The following is an 18,169-nucleotide window of genomic DNA, read 5'->3' as shown; positions in this document are numbered from 1 at the left end:
ACAGGGGTTAATAACTAAGGTGTGAGAATCCCTTGAGGTAATGTAATAAAGTTTTGGGTTAACAAAACGTTGTATAACATGTGAGGTATTCATATTTCTTTTTGAGAACTGTAGTATATATTATTCTTTATTTATTTATTACTATTGTATATATGTAATTTTTTGTAGAGACAGGATCTTGACATGTTGCCCAGGCTGGTCTCCAACTCCTGGGCTCAAGCAGTGCTCCCCACTCCGCCATTCCAGAGTGCTGGAATTACAGGCATGAGCCCCTATGTCTGGCCCAGATTATTTTTAAATAACAAAAATACTAATGGTAGGCTGGACACCCACCATTAATATTTTTGGTGATTACATGATGGTGATTACACAATCACGCCTGTAATCCTAGCACTTTGGGAGGCTGAGGCGGGCAGATCACAAGCTCAGGAGTTTGAGACCAGTCTGGCCAACATAGTGAAACCCTGTCTCTACTGAAAAACTTAAAAAAATTCTCCGGAGAGGGTGATATGCGCCTGTAATCCCAGCTACTCAGGAGGCTGAGGCAGGAGAATCGCATGAACCCTGGAGGTGGATGTTGCAGTGAGCCGAGATCGCGCCATTGCACTCCAGCCCAGGTGATAGCGCGAGACTTCATCTCAAAAAAAAATTAATGGTGGAACTTCTTTTCAAAGCTTACTGAAAGGATTAGTAAAATGCATCATGATTAAAAATCTTTAAATTTAGGATATGATTTAAAACGGGGCAGTCTGTAGGAGTTGGGTGGAAAAGAGAAGAAGAAAAAAAATGGGGGCAGTAAAAACTTTTATTGGGATCTTCCATATAATTAGCTTCATTTTTTTCTTTGTTTGAAGAGGTCTTTCTAAATCTCTGTCTTGCTTAGGAATGTTATGTGAAAGAAATAGATGCCAATAAGGAGAACATCATTCTGATCAACAAGGCAGACTTGCTGACTGCTGAGCAGCGGAGTGCCTGGGCCACACACTTTGAAAAAGAAGATGTGAAGGTTATTTTCTGGTCAGCTTTGGCCGGAGCCATTCACCTGAATGCTGACTCTGAGGTAATCTGAGGGACTTTTCTCGGTTGGGTTTCAAAGAGGAGGATTTTGATTTCTCATTAATATACTTTGTGTTTTGTTTATTCTTATCGGAAATTTATGGGAATTAGGGTTTTTCCCATGTGCTGGATTAGGATGACATATAGAAAGTAAATTACAAAGTCAGTTTCTCTGTGGCTATTGGATAGTCTGACATTTCCACTGTTGTTACACACTGATATTAGCTATATTTTTTAATTTTTAAAAAAGGTTATAGGCAGGAAGTTGTATAGGAAGTTCCACAGTGACCTTGTAACTGCTTTTAAGAGACGTCAGAACACCAGGGTGCAACTGAAGGATGCAGTCAGTTCTCAGGACTTGATTAGAATCCGTTTTGACTTTGTTTTGAAAACAAAGAAACCGAGAACCCTAAATTAAGATATACCACATTATTTTCTTAATCTTGTAACCCAAATTTTGCAGAAGTCGTTGGGGCTTTGTTTTCACTTTCGAATAAAATAGTAACTGAAAAGAAATCAGTGATAATTGTAGAGGTGGAGAGACTTGCGAAGTACTGTCTTTTTCCATGTCCTTGTCTCCTGTGTCTGTGTATCAGACATCTGTTGACTACTCAGTATTGTGTCTAGCTGGGTTATGAATACAGCACCCTCCTCTCCGTGAGCTCAGTTTATAAGCTCTCATCTCTGTCTCTGGGAAGGAGTTTCTTCCTCCCCGTCCCTGTCAAACAGTTGCATATTTCTCTTTGACTACTTTAAGCCACAGGATGCTCGAAACCAGGTAACTCGTTCCTTTTTGCTTCAAAATTTAGAAAGTTTTTCCATTCAGTGGAAGGAAGTCAGCCGCTGTACCCTTTGATCCGAGGAGTCTGTCCCTTCAGTTCTCTCCTGCAGCTGTGCATTCTCTGCTTTCGTGTTCCTCATAGACACCAGCTCCGGGGCGCCCATCCTGGGTGCCTGTCTGCTTGCGTCAGGACTGCCGTTAAAACTGGCCACGCCTAATTGAATACGTTATTCCAGGTGGTGTTTGCCTAGGGCATATACAGAGCACTCATATTTCTCATGATCAGGATATTCACATTCATTCAGTTTCTGTTAGTTCATCCCCTTTCAGAAGCTGTTTGCTCTTGGCTCATTGAACCTGTGAGCAACTGAATCCGTCAAATATCAAAAAAAAAAAAAAAAAGACTTATTAAGCAAACTTCATCCCATCTTTACGTGTAGAGAAAGACATTCGTTCTGTTTTATCTCACCTTAGGATAGTGCTGTTCCCTTTAAATATGTTAATGGTTTAGTACCAAGGCAGAGTTCATCTTAGAGTGTGCAGTTAGCGTTTCCTTACCTTCTAGCTGTGAATTTTCACATCACTGATAACACTGTTGAACAGGATAGGACCAAGGATACAGCCCTGTGGACTTACTATCAGCACTCTGTGCGAAGCGTTTTTATGTGAATATAGATATATTCACACGAATATAATAATAATAGTTATTACCATCATTAATTAAAACTAACCCGTAAAAGTAATAAGTTAATTAAAACATATTCTTTACCACGCACCACTGTTCTAAACACTTTACATATTTAATTCATTTAATCTTCTCAGCATTAAGTATAGATGCTTACCATTCTTAGACAGAAGAATAGTTCACCCTCTTAAACCATTATTTCTGTTGTTTCAGATCTTTTCTGGATGTCATTGTCTTACTGAAGTTTTTAAAATAGATACTTATCATTATATTGCTGTGCTCTGATGCAATAATCCTGTAAAAAACGGGAAAGAGATTAGTTTCTGCAGCTTTGGCCTTTCTTGATTTACTAATCAAGTAGTTGAAAACAAAGGGAAATGAATGAACTTTTTTGCATGATCAGTAACTCTTGTTGCCTCCTGTTGACGACCGTCTTATTGTTAGAGCTCACCAGGTAACTCGTGGAACTGTTTTAATGTCAGTCACTGGATTGACAGCGTATACTTTATGGAAGGTAATTCCTTCCTCCTTTTTCAGAGTTAGGTGCCATTTGCTTCTCCCAAGGTTTCTGGACTCTGCTGTTCTCCATCATTTCTCAGGTTGCGAAGTCTTACTTGTAACCATATCTGTAATTTGGGTATCAAACCTGAACGTATAGAAGTAGCTTGATATTCACTGTTTTCTTGCCTGAAAGTTGGGTTCATCTTCTACAGTTGTTCAGCTTCTGTTGTTCAACCTCAGTTTTCAACTTCTGAAAAATGTGACATTTTTCAAAAGACAGAGCCCAATTCTGAGTTGAGTATCTCTGGGTTTCCTTTGGTCACCTGGAAATTGCACTGTGTTCCCCAAAAGACTGAGTTTTTCCTTTCTTTTAATTTTTAACTTAATTATGGCAAAGTCCTTTTACTGTCTTCACCACTTCTCCTGAGGCTGAACTGCTCCCAGCTGTAGTTTTTCTACTACACATTGATGTTCAGTTCACATTCTTGTTTTTCTGTTTCTTTCATATTTTAAAATGACTCAAAAGAGCTCACAGTGAGGACACTGACTTCTTTACATTCGCTGCTCATTTACCATAGAACTTGCTTCCAATTCTATATCTCTCTCATAAGCCAGGTTTCTTTTTGAGTTGCCAGGCTTGATTGTGAAATCATCCTATTTTTCCTGGCATTTTGTTCTTATTTCTGCGTTCTTAAGATTTAGGATACATGTTTGACTGAATTCATTGTGCCCCCTTCTGTGACTGTTAATCATTCTAATACAAAATTACTTGGAAATCATACAAGCTTTCCATTACTTTCAAGTCCCGACAAATTCACCCTTGTTGATAAGAATTAGTAACTGTAAACTGCCTTATTTCTGCTTTGTTGTCAAGAGGGATTCAGAAGAATTAACACACCCATGAGTAGTAAATGATTTTTACCTTCCGTTTTCCAAAGGGAATCTTTCATTGGTAAATTTCCACATGTGGAGCTGAGTTTTACCACTGCATTTCACACACACGGATCTGTGCTCCACGGTGCTTTGAGTTACTAGAAGCAATTAAGAGAGGAGAGCAGTTTTTTAAAACATGCCAACCACTGTCTTTAAAAATACAAACGTAAAACGAACTGCAAATGGCAAAGTATGCCCTTGCTTTGTGCAGAGTATGTTAAATGTGTTGTTGCTCCTGAGAAATGCTTTGCTTTATTATGCAGCCCATTGCAAAATAATGTACTGCCAAAGAATTAAGTTTTACATAAGCTTTTCCCCTTGCTTTCTTTGAAGCGTTTTTGTTGTTGTTGTTTTCTGTTTGTTTTTGGAGAGACCTGGTCTCTGGTCTTGAATTCCTGGCCTTGAGCAATCCTCCCACCTCAGCCTACCCAAGTGCTGGGATTACAGGTGTTACAGGTGTGAGCCATCACTCCTGGCCGAAAGAGTTATTTTAAATTACAAAAGCAATACGTGTTATGTGTACAGAGTTCAAATAGTACAGAAACATATAAAGTAAAAAGTGAAGGGAAGGTCCCATTTCTCCTCTCCTCCAAGAGGGCGCCACCACTGATGGTTGTCTGTCACAGCACTGAAAGGCTTTCATTGTCTCCTCCCTATATTCATCTTTCAGTCTCCATCAGAACTTTGCTTGTCCTCTGTTCATCTTTTTTTTTTCTTTTTGAGACAGAGCCTTGCTCTGTCGCCCAGGCTAGAGTGCAATGGCGCAATCTCGGCTCACTGCAACCTCCACCTCCTAGGTTCAAGCAATTCTCCTGAGTAGCTGGGATTACAGGTATGCACCACCGCACCCAGCTAATTTTTGTATTTTTGGTAGAGACAAGGTTTCACCATGTTGATCAGGCTGGTCTCAAACTCCTGACCTCAAATGATCTGCCTGCCTCAGCCTCCCAAAATGCTGGGGTTACAGGGTGAGGCATGGCGCCCGCCTGTCCTCTGTTCATCTTGCATAACCAATTCATTGAGTATCTTGTCTAGAGTGGAAACTGCACTTATGTACTTCTGAGTGTTTCTATTTTATCAGGAAGAGGTAAACAGAGATGATAGACAAAGCAACACAACTGAGTTTGAAAACTCCAGTTTCGATGAGGCTGAAATTTCACACAGTGAGACCGAACATCTCCCAGCCAGGGACTCTCCTTCACTGAGTGAAAATCCCACTACTGATGAAGATGACAGTGAGTATGAGGACTGTCAGGAGGAAGAGGAAGATGACTGGCAGACATGTTCAGAAGAAGACAGTCCTGATGAAGAGGACTGTGGCCAGGACTGGAAGGAAAGCCGTATGACAGATTCTGAGGCTCCGGGCAGGAACACCCCGCAGAAGAGGCAGATACACAACTTTAGCCATCTGGTATCAAAGCAGGAGTTACTAGAGCTTTTTAAGGAGCTACACACCGGGAAGAAGGTGAAAGATGGGCAACTTACAGTCGGACTGGTAAGATGACATGATGTCAGAACATTGTTACCACATAATATCTTTATTCCCCATTCCTCAGTAGCTACATGAGGACCCCAGAGACTAACCAGGCTTCTGGCATCGCAGGGAACATTGCCCTCTTGGTGCCCACTGGCATCACGAGATTAGGCAGTGGGACAGACAGACCCCAACTCGAAGGAATCAGCTTCCTCAAGGGTTGTATTGGTAACATACTTGTTCACATTAAATGCATCCTCCAGTCTCCCTTCAGTAAAGCTTTTCCTGTCATATGAAGGACCAAGAGAGCAGAATGAAAGAGATGTTATTGTTGTCTTCAGACTTCAACCCAGTGTTCTTTCGACACCCTGTGATCCTTGCCAGCTTATGCTGTAAATGTTCCAGATGCTTATTAGGGAGAACCCCAACATCTTGGGGCTGGACAAAATATGACAAATGCATTAGTTGCGTAAACACTGCCGAGCATAGCAGATAGGGGAAGTAGATCACATCCCCAGCTTTATATTCCCTAGTTCCAGAGGTGGCTGTGGAAGTGCCCAAACCCCAAGGGGCTACAGCATGGTTCTAGGTGGACCCATCCTTAGCTAAGGAGATTGTAAGATGTTAGAGAAGGAATTTATTATAAAGATCTATCCAGAATATAACAGTGAGGGAAAGGAGATCGTGGCAGGTTTAAAGTCTCCTAGCTTTTCAGTTGCATGCTAAGTATAGCGAATCCTAATTATTTTTGAGCCCCCTTCTCTCCTGCCCCAACCCCCTGCCCCAAAATGCCTGCTTAAAATGACTAAAGTAGATTAGCATCTTATTTTACTGCACTAGTTAAAAGAGTTGTCTGTGGAGTCAGACAGACCTAGGTGTAATTCCCAGTGCAGCAGCAGAACTAACTTGTTATGAACACTGGGAAAGTTGCTTAATGTCTTTGAGCTTTAGAGCTTCATTCTCTATATTGTTGCTAAAAATTTGTATCAGAAAGTTCAACTTCTCTACAAGTACCTTTCTTTCTCACATTTATGGAAAAACTGAGCAGCCTTCCTCATTTTCTGAATTTCTCACTCTAGAAATTCTGTAAACATTGATTGATCACCCGCCACATGCCAGGCAAGAATGCTGACTCTAACGAAAAAGTGATTGAAAATTTAAAAAATGTGTTGTGATTATTAAAATGTCCATCTGATCGTCCTCACCCAGCGTGGAAGATGCGACGGAAACAGCTACCTGTAGATGGGGCAGTGAGGGAAGGCTGGGAACAAGGGGATGAAACAGCAAAACCTACACAATTAAAATGTGCATAGCCTGACCATTTGTCACTGGAGACACATCTGAATAAATATACCCTCATCACAGGAGAAAAAAGATATCTCAACAAACACAGAGAGCATCGATTTCAAATAATTTTCTGAAGTAACCAGATGCTTATGCTAGTCTTGCCACTATCTGCAATGCCTCTGAGTCTTTGCTAGATGCACTGTTTTCCTGTGTGGTAACTGCTGAGTCTCTTCTAGGTGGGCTACCCTAATGTTGGTAAGAGTTCAACAATCAACACTATCATGGGCAACAAGAAAGTATCTGTGTCTGCCACACCCGGTCACACGAAGCACTTTCAGGTATGTCTGTGGTTCTTTGCCACTCGTATGCAGCTCTTTCTTCATCTCTTGTATGCCCAGCTCAGACCTCTTACTTGTCTTTCAGACACTCTACGTGGAGCCGGGCCTCTGCCTATGTGACTGCCCAGGCTTAGTGATGCCATCTTTTGTGTCTACCAAGGCAGAAATGACTTGCAGCGGAATCCTCCCAATTGATCAGATGAGAGATCACATTCCACCTGTATCATTAATATCCTTTCTGCTTCGGAAACACTCTAGTTGTTATGTGCGTATTAGGGCTTCAGGTTTGTTTTGGGCATTTGAGCGATTCAGATTTGATGAAGAATTTAAAATACTAGTGATCTGCACAAGTTCATACCGTGAGATAGCATGAGAACTTCAGAATTCGAACTTCATTTCCTGATTTCAGCAGTGTAGGAACGGAAGAATCCAGGTTTCAGATACTCAGCTCCAAGTTGCAAACCTATTTAACAATGCCATTTAACCATTTGAATGACCTTGGAAAACTTGCTTAACCTTCCCAAGTACTTTGCTTTTCTCTAAGTGGGGGAAAATCATCTATATCACGGTTGATTATATTTAATCAGTATAACTAACATATATTGAATGCTTGCTATGTGCTTTTCTAAACCCTAACCAAGTATCTTTTAATCCTCAAAAAACAACCCTTAAGGCAGATACTGCTGTTATTCCCATTTCTTCAAACTTGAGGAAACTGAGGCACAGAGAAGTTAAATAATTTATCTAAGCCCTTACTGCTAGTAAGTAGTAAATTAGGAACTCTACTGCCTCTCGGTAGCATAATGAATTAACTTACATAAAGCATCGAGGACAGTCCCCAGCATGAAAAAAGGACTCAAAGATGGATTTGTGAAGAACCGTGCAGGGGCCAGGCATGGTGCTTCATACCTATAATCACCAACACTTTGGCAGGCAAGGTGCATAGGTCACTTGAGCCAGGAGTTTGAGATCAGCCTGGCCAACATAGCGAAACCCTGTCTCTACTAAAAATACAAAAATTAGCTGGGCATGATGGTGCACGCCTATAGTCCCAGCTACTCGGGAGGCTGAGGCACGAGAATTTCTTGAACCTCGGAGGCAGAGGTTGCAATAAGCTGAGATAGTGCCACTGCACTCCAGCCTGGGTGACACAGCGAGACTCTTGTCTTTAAGAAAAAAGAAAATGAAAGAAAAAAACTTGCAAGGTCTGAGATTTTACTCTATTTACAAGCTAACAAGTTTGTCATTGTTTTGTGGATACTAGCAGAAAACAGGAGACTTCATGAAACTGGCACAGTAATCCATTGGCTTCTAAGTAGGGTAAAATTACAGACCCTTCATAACTAAAGGCCGCAGCTTATTTATAGATATATCTATTTGAAAAAGTATGTACCTTTTTTTTTTTTGAGATGGATTTCACTCTGTCACCCAAGCTGGAGTGCAGTGGTTTGATCTTGGCTCACTCCAACCTCTGCCTCCTGTGTTTAATCAATTCTCCTTCAGCCTCCCGAGTAGCTGGGATTACAGGTGCACATCACCACGCCCAGTTAATTTTTGTATTTTTTTAAGTATAGACGAGGTTTTGCCATGTTGACCAGGCTGGTCTCGAACACCTGACCTCAGATGATCCGCCTGCCTCGTCCTCCCAAAGTGCTGGGATTACAGGTATGAGCCACTGTGCCGGGACTTTTAAGTTTCTCTGCAAATTAATAGTTAGACATGAATTATTTATTGCAGGCAGCCTCAGGTTAGGTACTGTGGAAGACAGGGCATAAATGGAGATGGCTCCTGACTTTATGAAGCATCAGTCTGTTGGGGCACATGAGGCACGTATGTGAATAACTATAGTACAACACAGAATATTGTTAGTGGCTTAAGAAAATTTCAGACAAACTATAGGAGATTAGACAAAGGAGGAAAAGTCATCCCGCATAACTGTAGACATTAGAAACAAAGACTCTACTTGTTTTATCTCTGACTTAGAATCGTCTCACAAATGCTCAGTCTTTTCAGGGTAAAAATGTGTCATCTTTAAAGTCTGCTTCAGAGATATTTTAAATTATTACTTTAAAAGAATTCCTATGGAAGAGTTGTTAGAACTTAAGGCCTTGTTTAAAAGGAAAAAAACAACTGAGTCTTTTAAAATTAATCAATAATTATACTTTCCCTTTGGAGAGGAGAAAGTGATTGTCATACAAGTAACGAAGTACCGTGTTCCTAGAGGTGGGTTTCTTATGCCATGGGGAGCAGGGAGGCAGTTCGAGAGAATGGATTCCCTGACAAGCTTACGTTTGCCAGAATATTCCAAGACATGTTTTAGAAGTTACCTATGGGATTAATATTATAATGCCTAGAGAGGATGAAGATCCCCACCGGCCTCCGACGTCAGAAGAACTGTTAACAGCTTATGGATGTAAGTTGTGATTCATAAGAAAACATGAACAAAGATGACAGCATAGCTAATTAATAGAAATAAGAATAGTAATAGTACTAGAAACACTATTGTGCAAAGATAGAAATTTACACTATTTCTTTAGCATTTTCAAGCCGTCTTCCAGGTGAATGTTTTTGTCTCTGCGGGCCTTGCCTGCAAAGTAACCTGAAGTGCAAACAGCTTTTAGGACATTTGCTGCTTTGATGGTAGCCACGCGCAGGCACAGGGTTCTCATCTTAGGCTGTGTTGGCTCTTTCTGGAGCCTTCTCCCAGACAAGAAGAAAAGGGCTGTGTGGAAGAAAGAGAGTATGTGCACCAGAGCGAGACAGGAGAGGTATGAGGGAACACCAGCAGGGAAACCCTCAGAGACGGGATGGAGTGGAGCTTGGTTAGGAGAGGGGCACAAAGCATCCTCCTTCCATCAGCCCCGGAAACCTTACTTGACATTAAAATGAGCCCACAGCCATCCCACCTTCACATTTATCCCAATTCCACGTGAGAACCTATGATTTCTTACTTTAAATGTAAACTTTAAAAGTGGCCTGGAGAACCTGTGTCTACCTAAAAAAAAAAATAACAGTGTTAGGAACATTTCCATGCATGTGTGGCTTACCTTTAAAGGGATTGCCACTTGCTGGGAAGGAGTTCAGATTATTTGAGTATTTACTGGCAGAGAAAGGTGAAAGGTGATTTGATATGAATCACACTTAATCAAACCTTGAACGTAGAGACTCTAAAGAGGAGAAATACTAAACGCTATTGTCATTACAGATTCATAGAGCAAGAAAAGACCCTGAAGATCACCTCACCTCCTAGCCCCCACCTTTTTTTTTTTTTTTTTTTGAAACGGAGTCTGTCACCCAGGCTGGAGTGCAGTGGTGTGATCTCGACTCATTGCAACCTCCACCTCCCTGGTTCAAGCAATTCCCCTGCCTCAGACTCTGGGGTAGCTGGGATTGCAGACGCCCGCCACCACTCCCAGCTAATTTTTTTGCACTTTTAGTAAAGATGGGGTTTCATCATGTTGGTCAGGCTGGTCTTGAACTCTTGACCTGGTGATCCACCCACTTCAGGCCCCCAAAGTGTTGGGATTACAGGTGTGAGCCACCGTGCCCAGCCCTAGCCCCCGCTTTTAAGAGTAATCTGAACTCAGAGCCTGAGCTGACCCAAGGTGAGGTGGCTGGTCAGTGGCATACCCTGGGTGAGATCTCTCTCCAGGATGTTAGCCTGGAAAATGCAGAAAGGTGGACTTCCACCAAACTTTCAATTTGATTGTACTTCCAGATAAAACTGAAAAGAATGAATCTTTTAAGATTTTTCATCCAATGCTGCCTTATAAAATCAGAGTAAGGAAAAAGCCAGTTTGTAAAAGCAAATGACCACACTCACAGTTTCTGAGTTCACTATCTGCAAGTGCATGTAGAATAAAATCTCTGGCTGTAAATTTTCAAAGATACTGCAAAATTGCTGTCATTCATTCTACTTTGTATTTCTTTAAATAGTTGTGAAGTTGAACATCTTTCCAAATGTTTTGTGGCCATTTATATTTCTTCTGGGAATCACATTTTCCTATATGTGGTTCCTGTCTTAATGATTTCTAGAAGTTCTTTGTTATATGTGCTACACGTTTTTCCCAATGTTAATTTATGGTGTCTTTGGCCCCACAGAAGTTGATGATTTTAATAGACCATATATTTCCTTTTTGGTTTGACTGGGTTTGGTGTTTTACTTGGGAAGGTCTTATCCATCCCAAAAAGATAAAACTATCTTCCTGTAATACTTATTTTTTTTTAACATTTAGATATTTAATCTGCCTAAATTTATTTTTGTATATTGTGTGAATTAGGATTCTATTTTCTTCTGACCTGGAAAAGCCAGTCGACAGCTAGTATGTGAGGGAGCTGAGTTTTGAACCCAGCCTGTCTGCTGAAGCCATGTTCTTTTTTTTTTTTTTTTTGAGACAGAGTTTCGCTCGTTACCCAGGCTGGAGTGCAATGGCGCTATCTCGGCTCACCGCAACCTCCGCCTCCTGGGTTCAGGCAATTCTCCTGCCTCAGCCTCCTGAGTAGCTGGGATTACAGGCACGCGCCACCATGCCCAGCTAATTTTTTGTATTAGTAGAGACGGGGTTTCACCATGTTGACCAGGATAGTCTCGATCTCTTGACCTCGTGATCCACCCGCCTCGGCCTCCCAAATGAAGCCATGTTCTTAACCACTGTGTTTCGCTGCTCCTCTAATTGAGTTAGTAGTAAAGGGATCTTACTGGGGAAGAAAATGTAGGTATATCGTTAAATAAGAAAACTTAATCTATTGCTTTTTGTTTTGCAAATAGTATTGACAATGTAGCATTCTCCTACAGGTAGCCTCCATGAATAAATGTTTAAAATAAAGAGGCCAGGTGCGGTGGCTCATACCTGTAATCCCAGCACTTTGAGAGGCCGAGGTGGGCAGATCACCTGAGTCAGGAGTTCAAGACCAGCCTGACCAACATAGTGAAACCCCATCTCTACTAAAAATAAAAAAATTAGCCGGGCATGGTGGTGGGCGCCTGTAATCCCAGCTACTCAGGAGACTGAGGCACCAGAATCGCCTGAACCCGGGAGGCAGACGTTGCAGTGAGTTGATACTGCACCACTACACTCAGGCCTGGGTGACAGAGTGAAACTCCGTCTCAACAAAAAATAAAAATAAAAAGATAGAAGGAATAACTGGAGTAGAGAGGAAACTGAATTTGTCTTTCAGAGCGTGGTGCTAGGTGATTGTTAGGATATCAGAAGTATCTAGTTTATTCTCCTGGATTACCTAGTGTTTTTAATGCTAAACAAAATATATTCTACAATGATACCTAATTTTTTTAAAGATAGGAGTAAGAATGCATAGTTATTAATAGAAGCTACATCACCTCAGTTGTCTTTGTTGTGATATTCTGTCATCTAAGGTTTTGTAAAATTCTTTTCACAGATATGCGAGGATTCATGACAGCGCATGGACAGCCAGACCAGCCTCGATCTGCGCGCTATATCCTGAAGGACTATGTCAGTGTAAGCGAACCCTGCCTCTTATGCTCTCGAATACCTAAGTCTTTTTCCACATTCTGTGTTCTTAGATAATGGCAACCTGTTCGATTATAAAGGAAATATTTTTTTATTGAAACTGGAGCTGTGTTCTTGATCTACGGTAGTTAACGTTGTATGGATTAAAAGATGGAGGTCTCTGAACACCTATTATGAGTGAAAATCACCAATTTATGCATCCAGCTTTTCCGTCTCCTACAGCCCATTGCTTGTTATGACTGCAATCATTGTCACGGTCTTTGTAGTAAAGCTGTTTATATGCCTAGCTCTGTATTTCTCTAGTAATGATAATATTAACAGCTAACAGTTTTTCAAAGCTAACCCTGCCAGAAATAGTTCTGTTTTACGTGTGTCTTCTCAGTAAAAATACATAACAAGTCTGTGAGATTATTATTTCTCCTATTCAAATGAGAACATGCTATTTGGGGGTTTCCCCATGGTAAAATGGAGATGAGCTGGGCCTATGTCATGAGATTGTGTCGGGGGGCACTAAGCTCAATGCCTGGCACATAATGAGCCCCCAATAATTGTTATGTATTAAGTTTAATTCTTTCCTCAAGTAAGCATTATAGGGCCCTGTTAATAACCAGTTGTGAGGGTTAGGCTTTGTTTTCTTTTTGAGACAGAGTCTCGCTCTGTCACCCAGACTGGAGTGCAGTGGCGCGATCTCGGCTCATGGCAGCCTCTGCCTCCTGGGTTCAAGCCATTCTCCTGCCTCAGCCTCCTGAATAGCTGGGATTACAGGTGCGTACCACCACACCTGGCTAATTTTTGTATTTTTAGTAGAGACGGAGTTTCATCATGTTGGCCAGGCTGGTGTCAACTCCTGATCTCGTGATCCACCTGCCTTGGCCTCCCAAAGTGCTGGGATTACAGGTGTGAACCACCGTGCCCGGCTGAGGATTTGGTGGTTCTCAAATCCTCAGCCTTCTCAAGACCACATCAGTGGAGCTCTTGGAGCATGGTGACAACCATATGGGCTTGCCTTCAGTTCAGGAAGAAAGCAGTTAATACTATTGCTATGGATAAGTCATGTATTCATTTACCACTTACTATGGAGGCTGTAAAGATGAGGTAAAAATAGTCACAGCCTTCAGAGCATTTATGATGGAAAGAGGCTGACTTACACCTAGTGAGCACCTGCAACCCCGCATACAGGAGTCTAGGAACTCCCCTGACTCTAATAGTCTCCCCAACATTACCATTAGTCGTAACTGTTCAGTTGTGTCTTGAGTTTTGTTTTGGAAAATATTCACCGTAAGTATAATCATGTCAGTATACTGAAGAATACTTGAGTGGGAATGAAACCAAGGGAAAAGAAGAGATTTCATCCTAGTCTGGGGGGCATGGGAAGAGCTAGGTCTCTCGAACACTTTGACCATTATAGAGAAAGGACTCTTCAGCTGCAGTAAACCAAAACTCAACTCAGCTAACTTAACCAGAAGGCAGAAAGCTCCATCAGAGTGTGACTGGGTGGAGATGTCTCCACTGAGGCCACGGATGGCACTGAGGATGCCCTGTTCTCATTCGTGTTGTCTTTGTAGGGTAAGCTGCTCTACTGCCATCCTCCTCCTGGAAGAGATCCTGTAACTTTTCAGCATCAACACCAGCGACTCCTAGAGAGCAAAACGAATGGCGATGAAATAAAAATGCAGCCAGGCAGAAATAAAAAAGCAAAGCAGATTGAAAATATAGTTGATAAAACTTTTTTCCATCAAGTAAGTTTTAAAGCTTTTCTTAAACCTCTGAGCCAACACCCTTGATAACAGCTTTATTGAGTGTCACATGCCATAAACACATTTCAGTAACCTTAAAAAGGATTTAATGACCCGCAAAAGAAACCTTACTTATTAACAGTTACTCCTCGTTCCCCTTTTCCGCCAGCCCCTGCAACCAATCATCAATCTTTATGTGTAGATTTGCCTGTCCTGGACATTCCATGTGAATGGAATCATACTGTGTGCTCTTTGTGACTGGCTTCTTTCACTTAGCATAATATCTTTTGTTGTTGTTGTTGTTGTTGTTTTGACACAGAGTCTTGCTCTGTCACTCAGGCTGGAGTTCATTGGACTGATCTCGGCTCAGTGCAGCCTCCGCTCCCCAGTTTCAAGCGATTCTCTTGCCTCAGCCTCCTGAGTAGCTGGGATTACAGGCGCACGCCACCACGTCCAGCTAATTTTTTTTTTCTTTTTTTTTGTATTTTTAGTAGAGATAGGGTTTTACCATGTTGGTCAGGCTGGTCTCAAAACTCCTAACCTTGTGATCTGCCCGCCTCGGCCTCCCAAAGTGCTGGGATTACAGGCGTGAGCCATCGTGCTCAACCTTAGCGTGACGTTAAAGATTCATCCATGTTGTAGCATGTGTCAGTATTTCATTCCTTTTTATGACCAAATAGTATTTCATTGTATAGATATGCCACATTTTGTTTATCCATGTATCATTTGGTGGACATTTGGGTTGTTTCCACTTTTTGGCTACTGTGAATAATGGCGTACAAGTTTTTATGTGGACGTGGATTTCCTTTCTCTTGAGTATATACTAGGGTTGCCGGGTCATATTGTACCTCCGTGTTTAACATTAGAGGTGTTGCCACACTTTCCAAAAGTGGCTGTGCTGTGTTACATTACCCCCAGTGAGGTATGAGGTTTCTAATTTTTCCTCATCCTTGTCAGCATTTATTATTTCCCATCTGTTTTTATTGTAGCCATCCTAATACATGTGAGGTAGTACTGCATTATACTTTTGATAGGTATTTCCCTGACTACTAGTGAGGCTGAGCATCTTTTTACGTGCTCATTGGCACATGTATATTTTCTTTAGAGAAACGTCTATTATTAAGTTGTAAGAGTTCTTTATATATTTGGGATACAAGTCCCTTATCAGATTTATGATTTACGAATATTTGCACCCATTTAGTCAGTTGTCTTTTCTCTGAGCCAACACATTTGGTGATAGAAAGTGCTAAAGAACAGACTTCATAAATGTCTTCTGCACTTTAAAATGTTGATAACTTTAGTTGCTGATATCACAGCTACAATTTGTCAGCAGTAGTTTAAACGACAAATCTACAGGCCAAAGAGGTAAATGATACAGTTGTACCCAACGTAGCTTAAAGATGTTTTCAAGTGACTGCTATAGCAAAAACGGGACAGGGATTAGGAGGGGGTGGTCAGCTGTGTCCCGAGAATGCTTTTTTATTTATCCAGTGCTTTATCTGCGGGCCTCACACAGTGAGCCTGGAAGCAGGCCCAGCAGATATCACTCCCTGAGGACACTGGGGCTCCAAGAGATTGAGTTGCCCGAGGGCACTTGCTTTAAACTGCAGAGTGTTACTTAGATGTTCGCAGCTCCTACTGTGAATTATTTCCAAGTTGGCACCAGTATTTGGAAGAAAATTTACCAATATGCAAAAAGATCACAAGTTTCATCTTGGGCCTACAGCCGGCATACAGAACATTCATTTTGAATTTTTAAAGTTGACAGGTTTCTAAAGGCTACATACAGGAAAGCTGAAAACTTGCCATAATTTTAATATAATTCATATGTCTAAACTGGAGCCTCTAGAGTAATATTTTGCTATTATAAGCAACTTGTAAATCATATTGTAATTTTTTTTTTTTTTTACTAAGTAAACTTAAAATTTGTTTAGAGTCCATTTCTAATTTGGTTGAAGCAGGTTAAGTTTTGATATTAAGACAAACGTCCAGAAAACAGCTGGGACTGAGTCTGGTTGTCGATGGCATTTTAAACTATGGGACTAAACAAAGTTGATGAGGGAATGAGGAGGGAGAACAGATGACCTCAAGACAGACTGCTGGGGAGAGGAAGAGGACCAGTGAAAGGGATGGATGGAAATTCACTGAGTGATTTACTCCCTCTTATCTTGAAGTGATCCACTAACAGTACTGTGCATATCCCTTAAAGGATAGCCTGCTGACATCTCAGATAATGTTTTCTCTTCTTTCCTAGGAGAATGTGAGAGCTTTGACCAAAGGAGTCCAGGCTGTGATGGGTTACAAGCCCGGGAGCGGGGTAGTGACTGCGGCTACTGCGAGCTCTGAGAATGGGGCAGGGAAGCCCTGGAAGAAACATGGCAACAGAAATAAAAAAGAAAAAAGTCGCAGACTCTACAAGCACCTGGACATGTGAAGTTGGGCTACAACAGAATGTCATCTGCACTGTGCAGATGGGAAGGAGCAGAAGCCGCTGGTTGCCTGTGGAACTGTTCCAAACACTGGCACTGTAGAAGGGCCTGCTCTTGTGGAGCACAGCTGCACCCGACAGTCTTCATGTCAAGACTGAGGGCCTCCTGGAAACACCAGCTCTCACTAGAAGGAGTTATTGAGGAGCCCCAGAAACCTACTCCAGCTGCACTCAGCAGTCTTCATGTCAAGACTGAGGGCCTCCTGGAAACACCAGCTCTCACTGGAAGGAGTTATTGGGGAGCCCCAGAAACCTACTCCAGCTGCACCCAGCAGTCTTCATGTCAAGACTGAGGGCCTCCTGGAAACACCAGCTCTCACTAGAAGGAGTTATTGGGGAGCCCCAGAAACCTCCTGGCAGTGCAGTGCTTCACACGCCAACACGGTGAAACTCCAATGAACTTCCATCTCTACTAAAAATACAAAAAAATCAGCTGGGTGTGGTGGCATGCACCTGTAATCCCAGCTACTCGGGAGGCTGCGGCAGGAGAATCGCTTGAACCTGGGAGGCAGAGGTTGCAATGAGCAGATATCGTGCCATTGCACTCCCGCCTGGGTTACAGAGTGAGACTCCATCACAAGAAAAAAAGATGGCAAGGGATAGTTCATGAGACACATCTGGGACAAAGGTGAAACAGAAATTCCCCATTCCGAATGCCCTCGTTGGGTTCCTCAGACTCTAAACAAGGGACTTGTGTTCAGTTAGTGGGTAGTGGGGGCGCACTTCCACTGAGGAACGTGTAGCATATATCCACCGGTGGCAGGGAAGCTGCAGTATTTACTAACTAGCCCATCTTCACTGGTTATTCCACTTATTTAAAATATGTCCAGAATAAGCAAATCTATATAGAGGAAGTAGATGAGCGGTTGCTTAGGTATAGGAGGGAATGGGAAGATTGAGGTCTGTCTTTTGCAGGATAAAAATGTCCTAAAATTGATTGCAGTGATGGTCATACAACTCTGTGAATATGCTTAAGACCATTCATTGGTGAATTATATGGTATGTAAATTATAGTTAAATAACATAGTTACAAAATATAATCAGAAGCATGAAAGCACTACTGATAATGGTTTACATCTGTGTCCTCACCAAATCTGGTCGAAATGTCAGCCCCATGTTGGATGTGGGGCCTGGTGGGGGTGACTGGATTATGGGGGAGAGTCCTCATGAATGGTTTGGCTCCATATCCTCCGTGCTGTTCTTGTGATGGTGAGGTCTCGTCAAAGTGTGTGGCACCTCCCCTCTGTCTCCCTCCTGCTCCAGCCATAGAAGACGTGCCTGCTTCTCCTTAGCCTCTGCCATGACTGTAAGTTTCCTGAGGCCTCCCTAGAAGCAAAAGCTGCTGTGCTTCCTGTACAATCTGCAGGACTGTGAGCCAATTAAACCTCTTTTCTTTATAAA

The 18,169-nt window shown here is 42.0% G+C and overlaps 1 protein-coding gene and 1 long non-coding RNA gene across 2 annotated transcripts in view; one reads left to right on the top strand and one right to left on the bottom strand.

Moving 5' to 3' along the window:
- The window catches only part of LSG1 (large 60S subunit nuclear export GTPase 1), a 31,487-nt gene extending 13,318 nt beyond the window's left edge, over window positions 1-18,169 (top strand). Inside the window, exons 7-14 of the mRNA XM_012448958.3 lie at window positions 884-1,060; window positions 5,038-5,451; window positions 6,954-7,055; window positions 7,141-7,284; window positions 9,345-9,468; window positions 12,453-12,532; window positions 14,110-14,283; window positions 16,535-18,169. Coding sequence (XP_012304381.1) covers window positions 884-1,060; window positions 5,038-5,451; window positions 6,954-7,055; window positions 7,141-7,284; window positions 9,345-9,468; window positions 12,453-12,532; window positions 14,110-14,283; window positions 16,535-16,714 — 1,395 coding nt within the window. The 3' untranslated portion in view covers window positions 16,715-18,169. The remainder of the gene's footprint in view (window positions 1-883; window positions 1,061-5,037; window positions 5,452-6,953; window positions 7,056-7,140; window positions 7,285-9,344; window positions 9,469-12,452; window positions 12,533-14,109; window positions 14,284-16,534) is intronic.
- Window positions 522-4,033, bottom strand: LOC135270803 (uncharacterized). The gene is made up of 3 exons (XR_010338951.1): window positions 3,946-4,033; window positions 2,680-2,817; window positions 522-2,204 (listed from the first exon to the last, which is right to left on the bottom strand). It is a non-coding gene; the product is annotated as an uncharacterized LOC135270803 (long non-coding RNA).

The sequence above is a fragment of the Aotus nancymaae genome, unplaced genomic scaffold, assembly GCF_030222135.1.
Source record: "Aotus nancymaae isolate 86718 unplaced genomic scaffold, 86718_ANA_hifiasm-v0.15.2.pri h1tg000067l, whole genome shotgun sequence".
NCBI classification, from domain to species: Eukaryota; Metazoa; Chordata; class Mammalia; order Primates; family Aotidae; genus Aotus; species Aotus nancymaae.
This window is presented reverse-complemented; position numbering and strand designations above follow the sequence as displayed.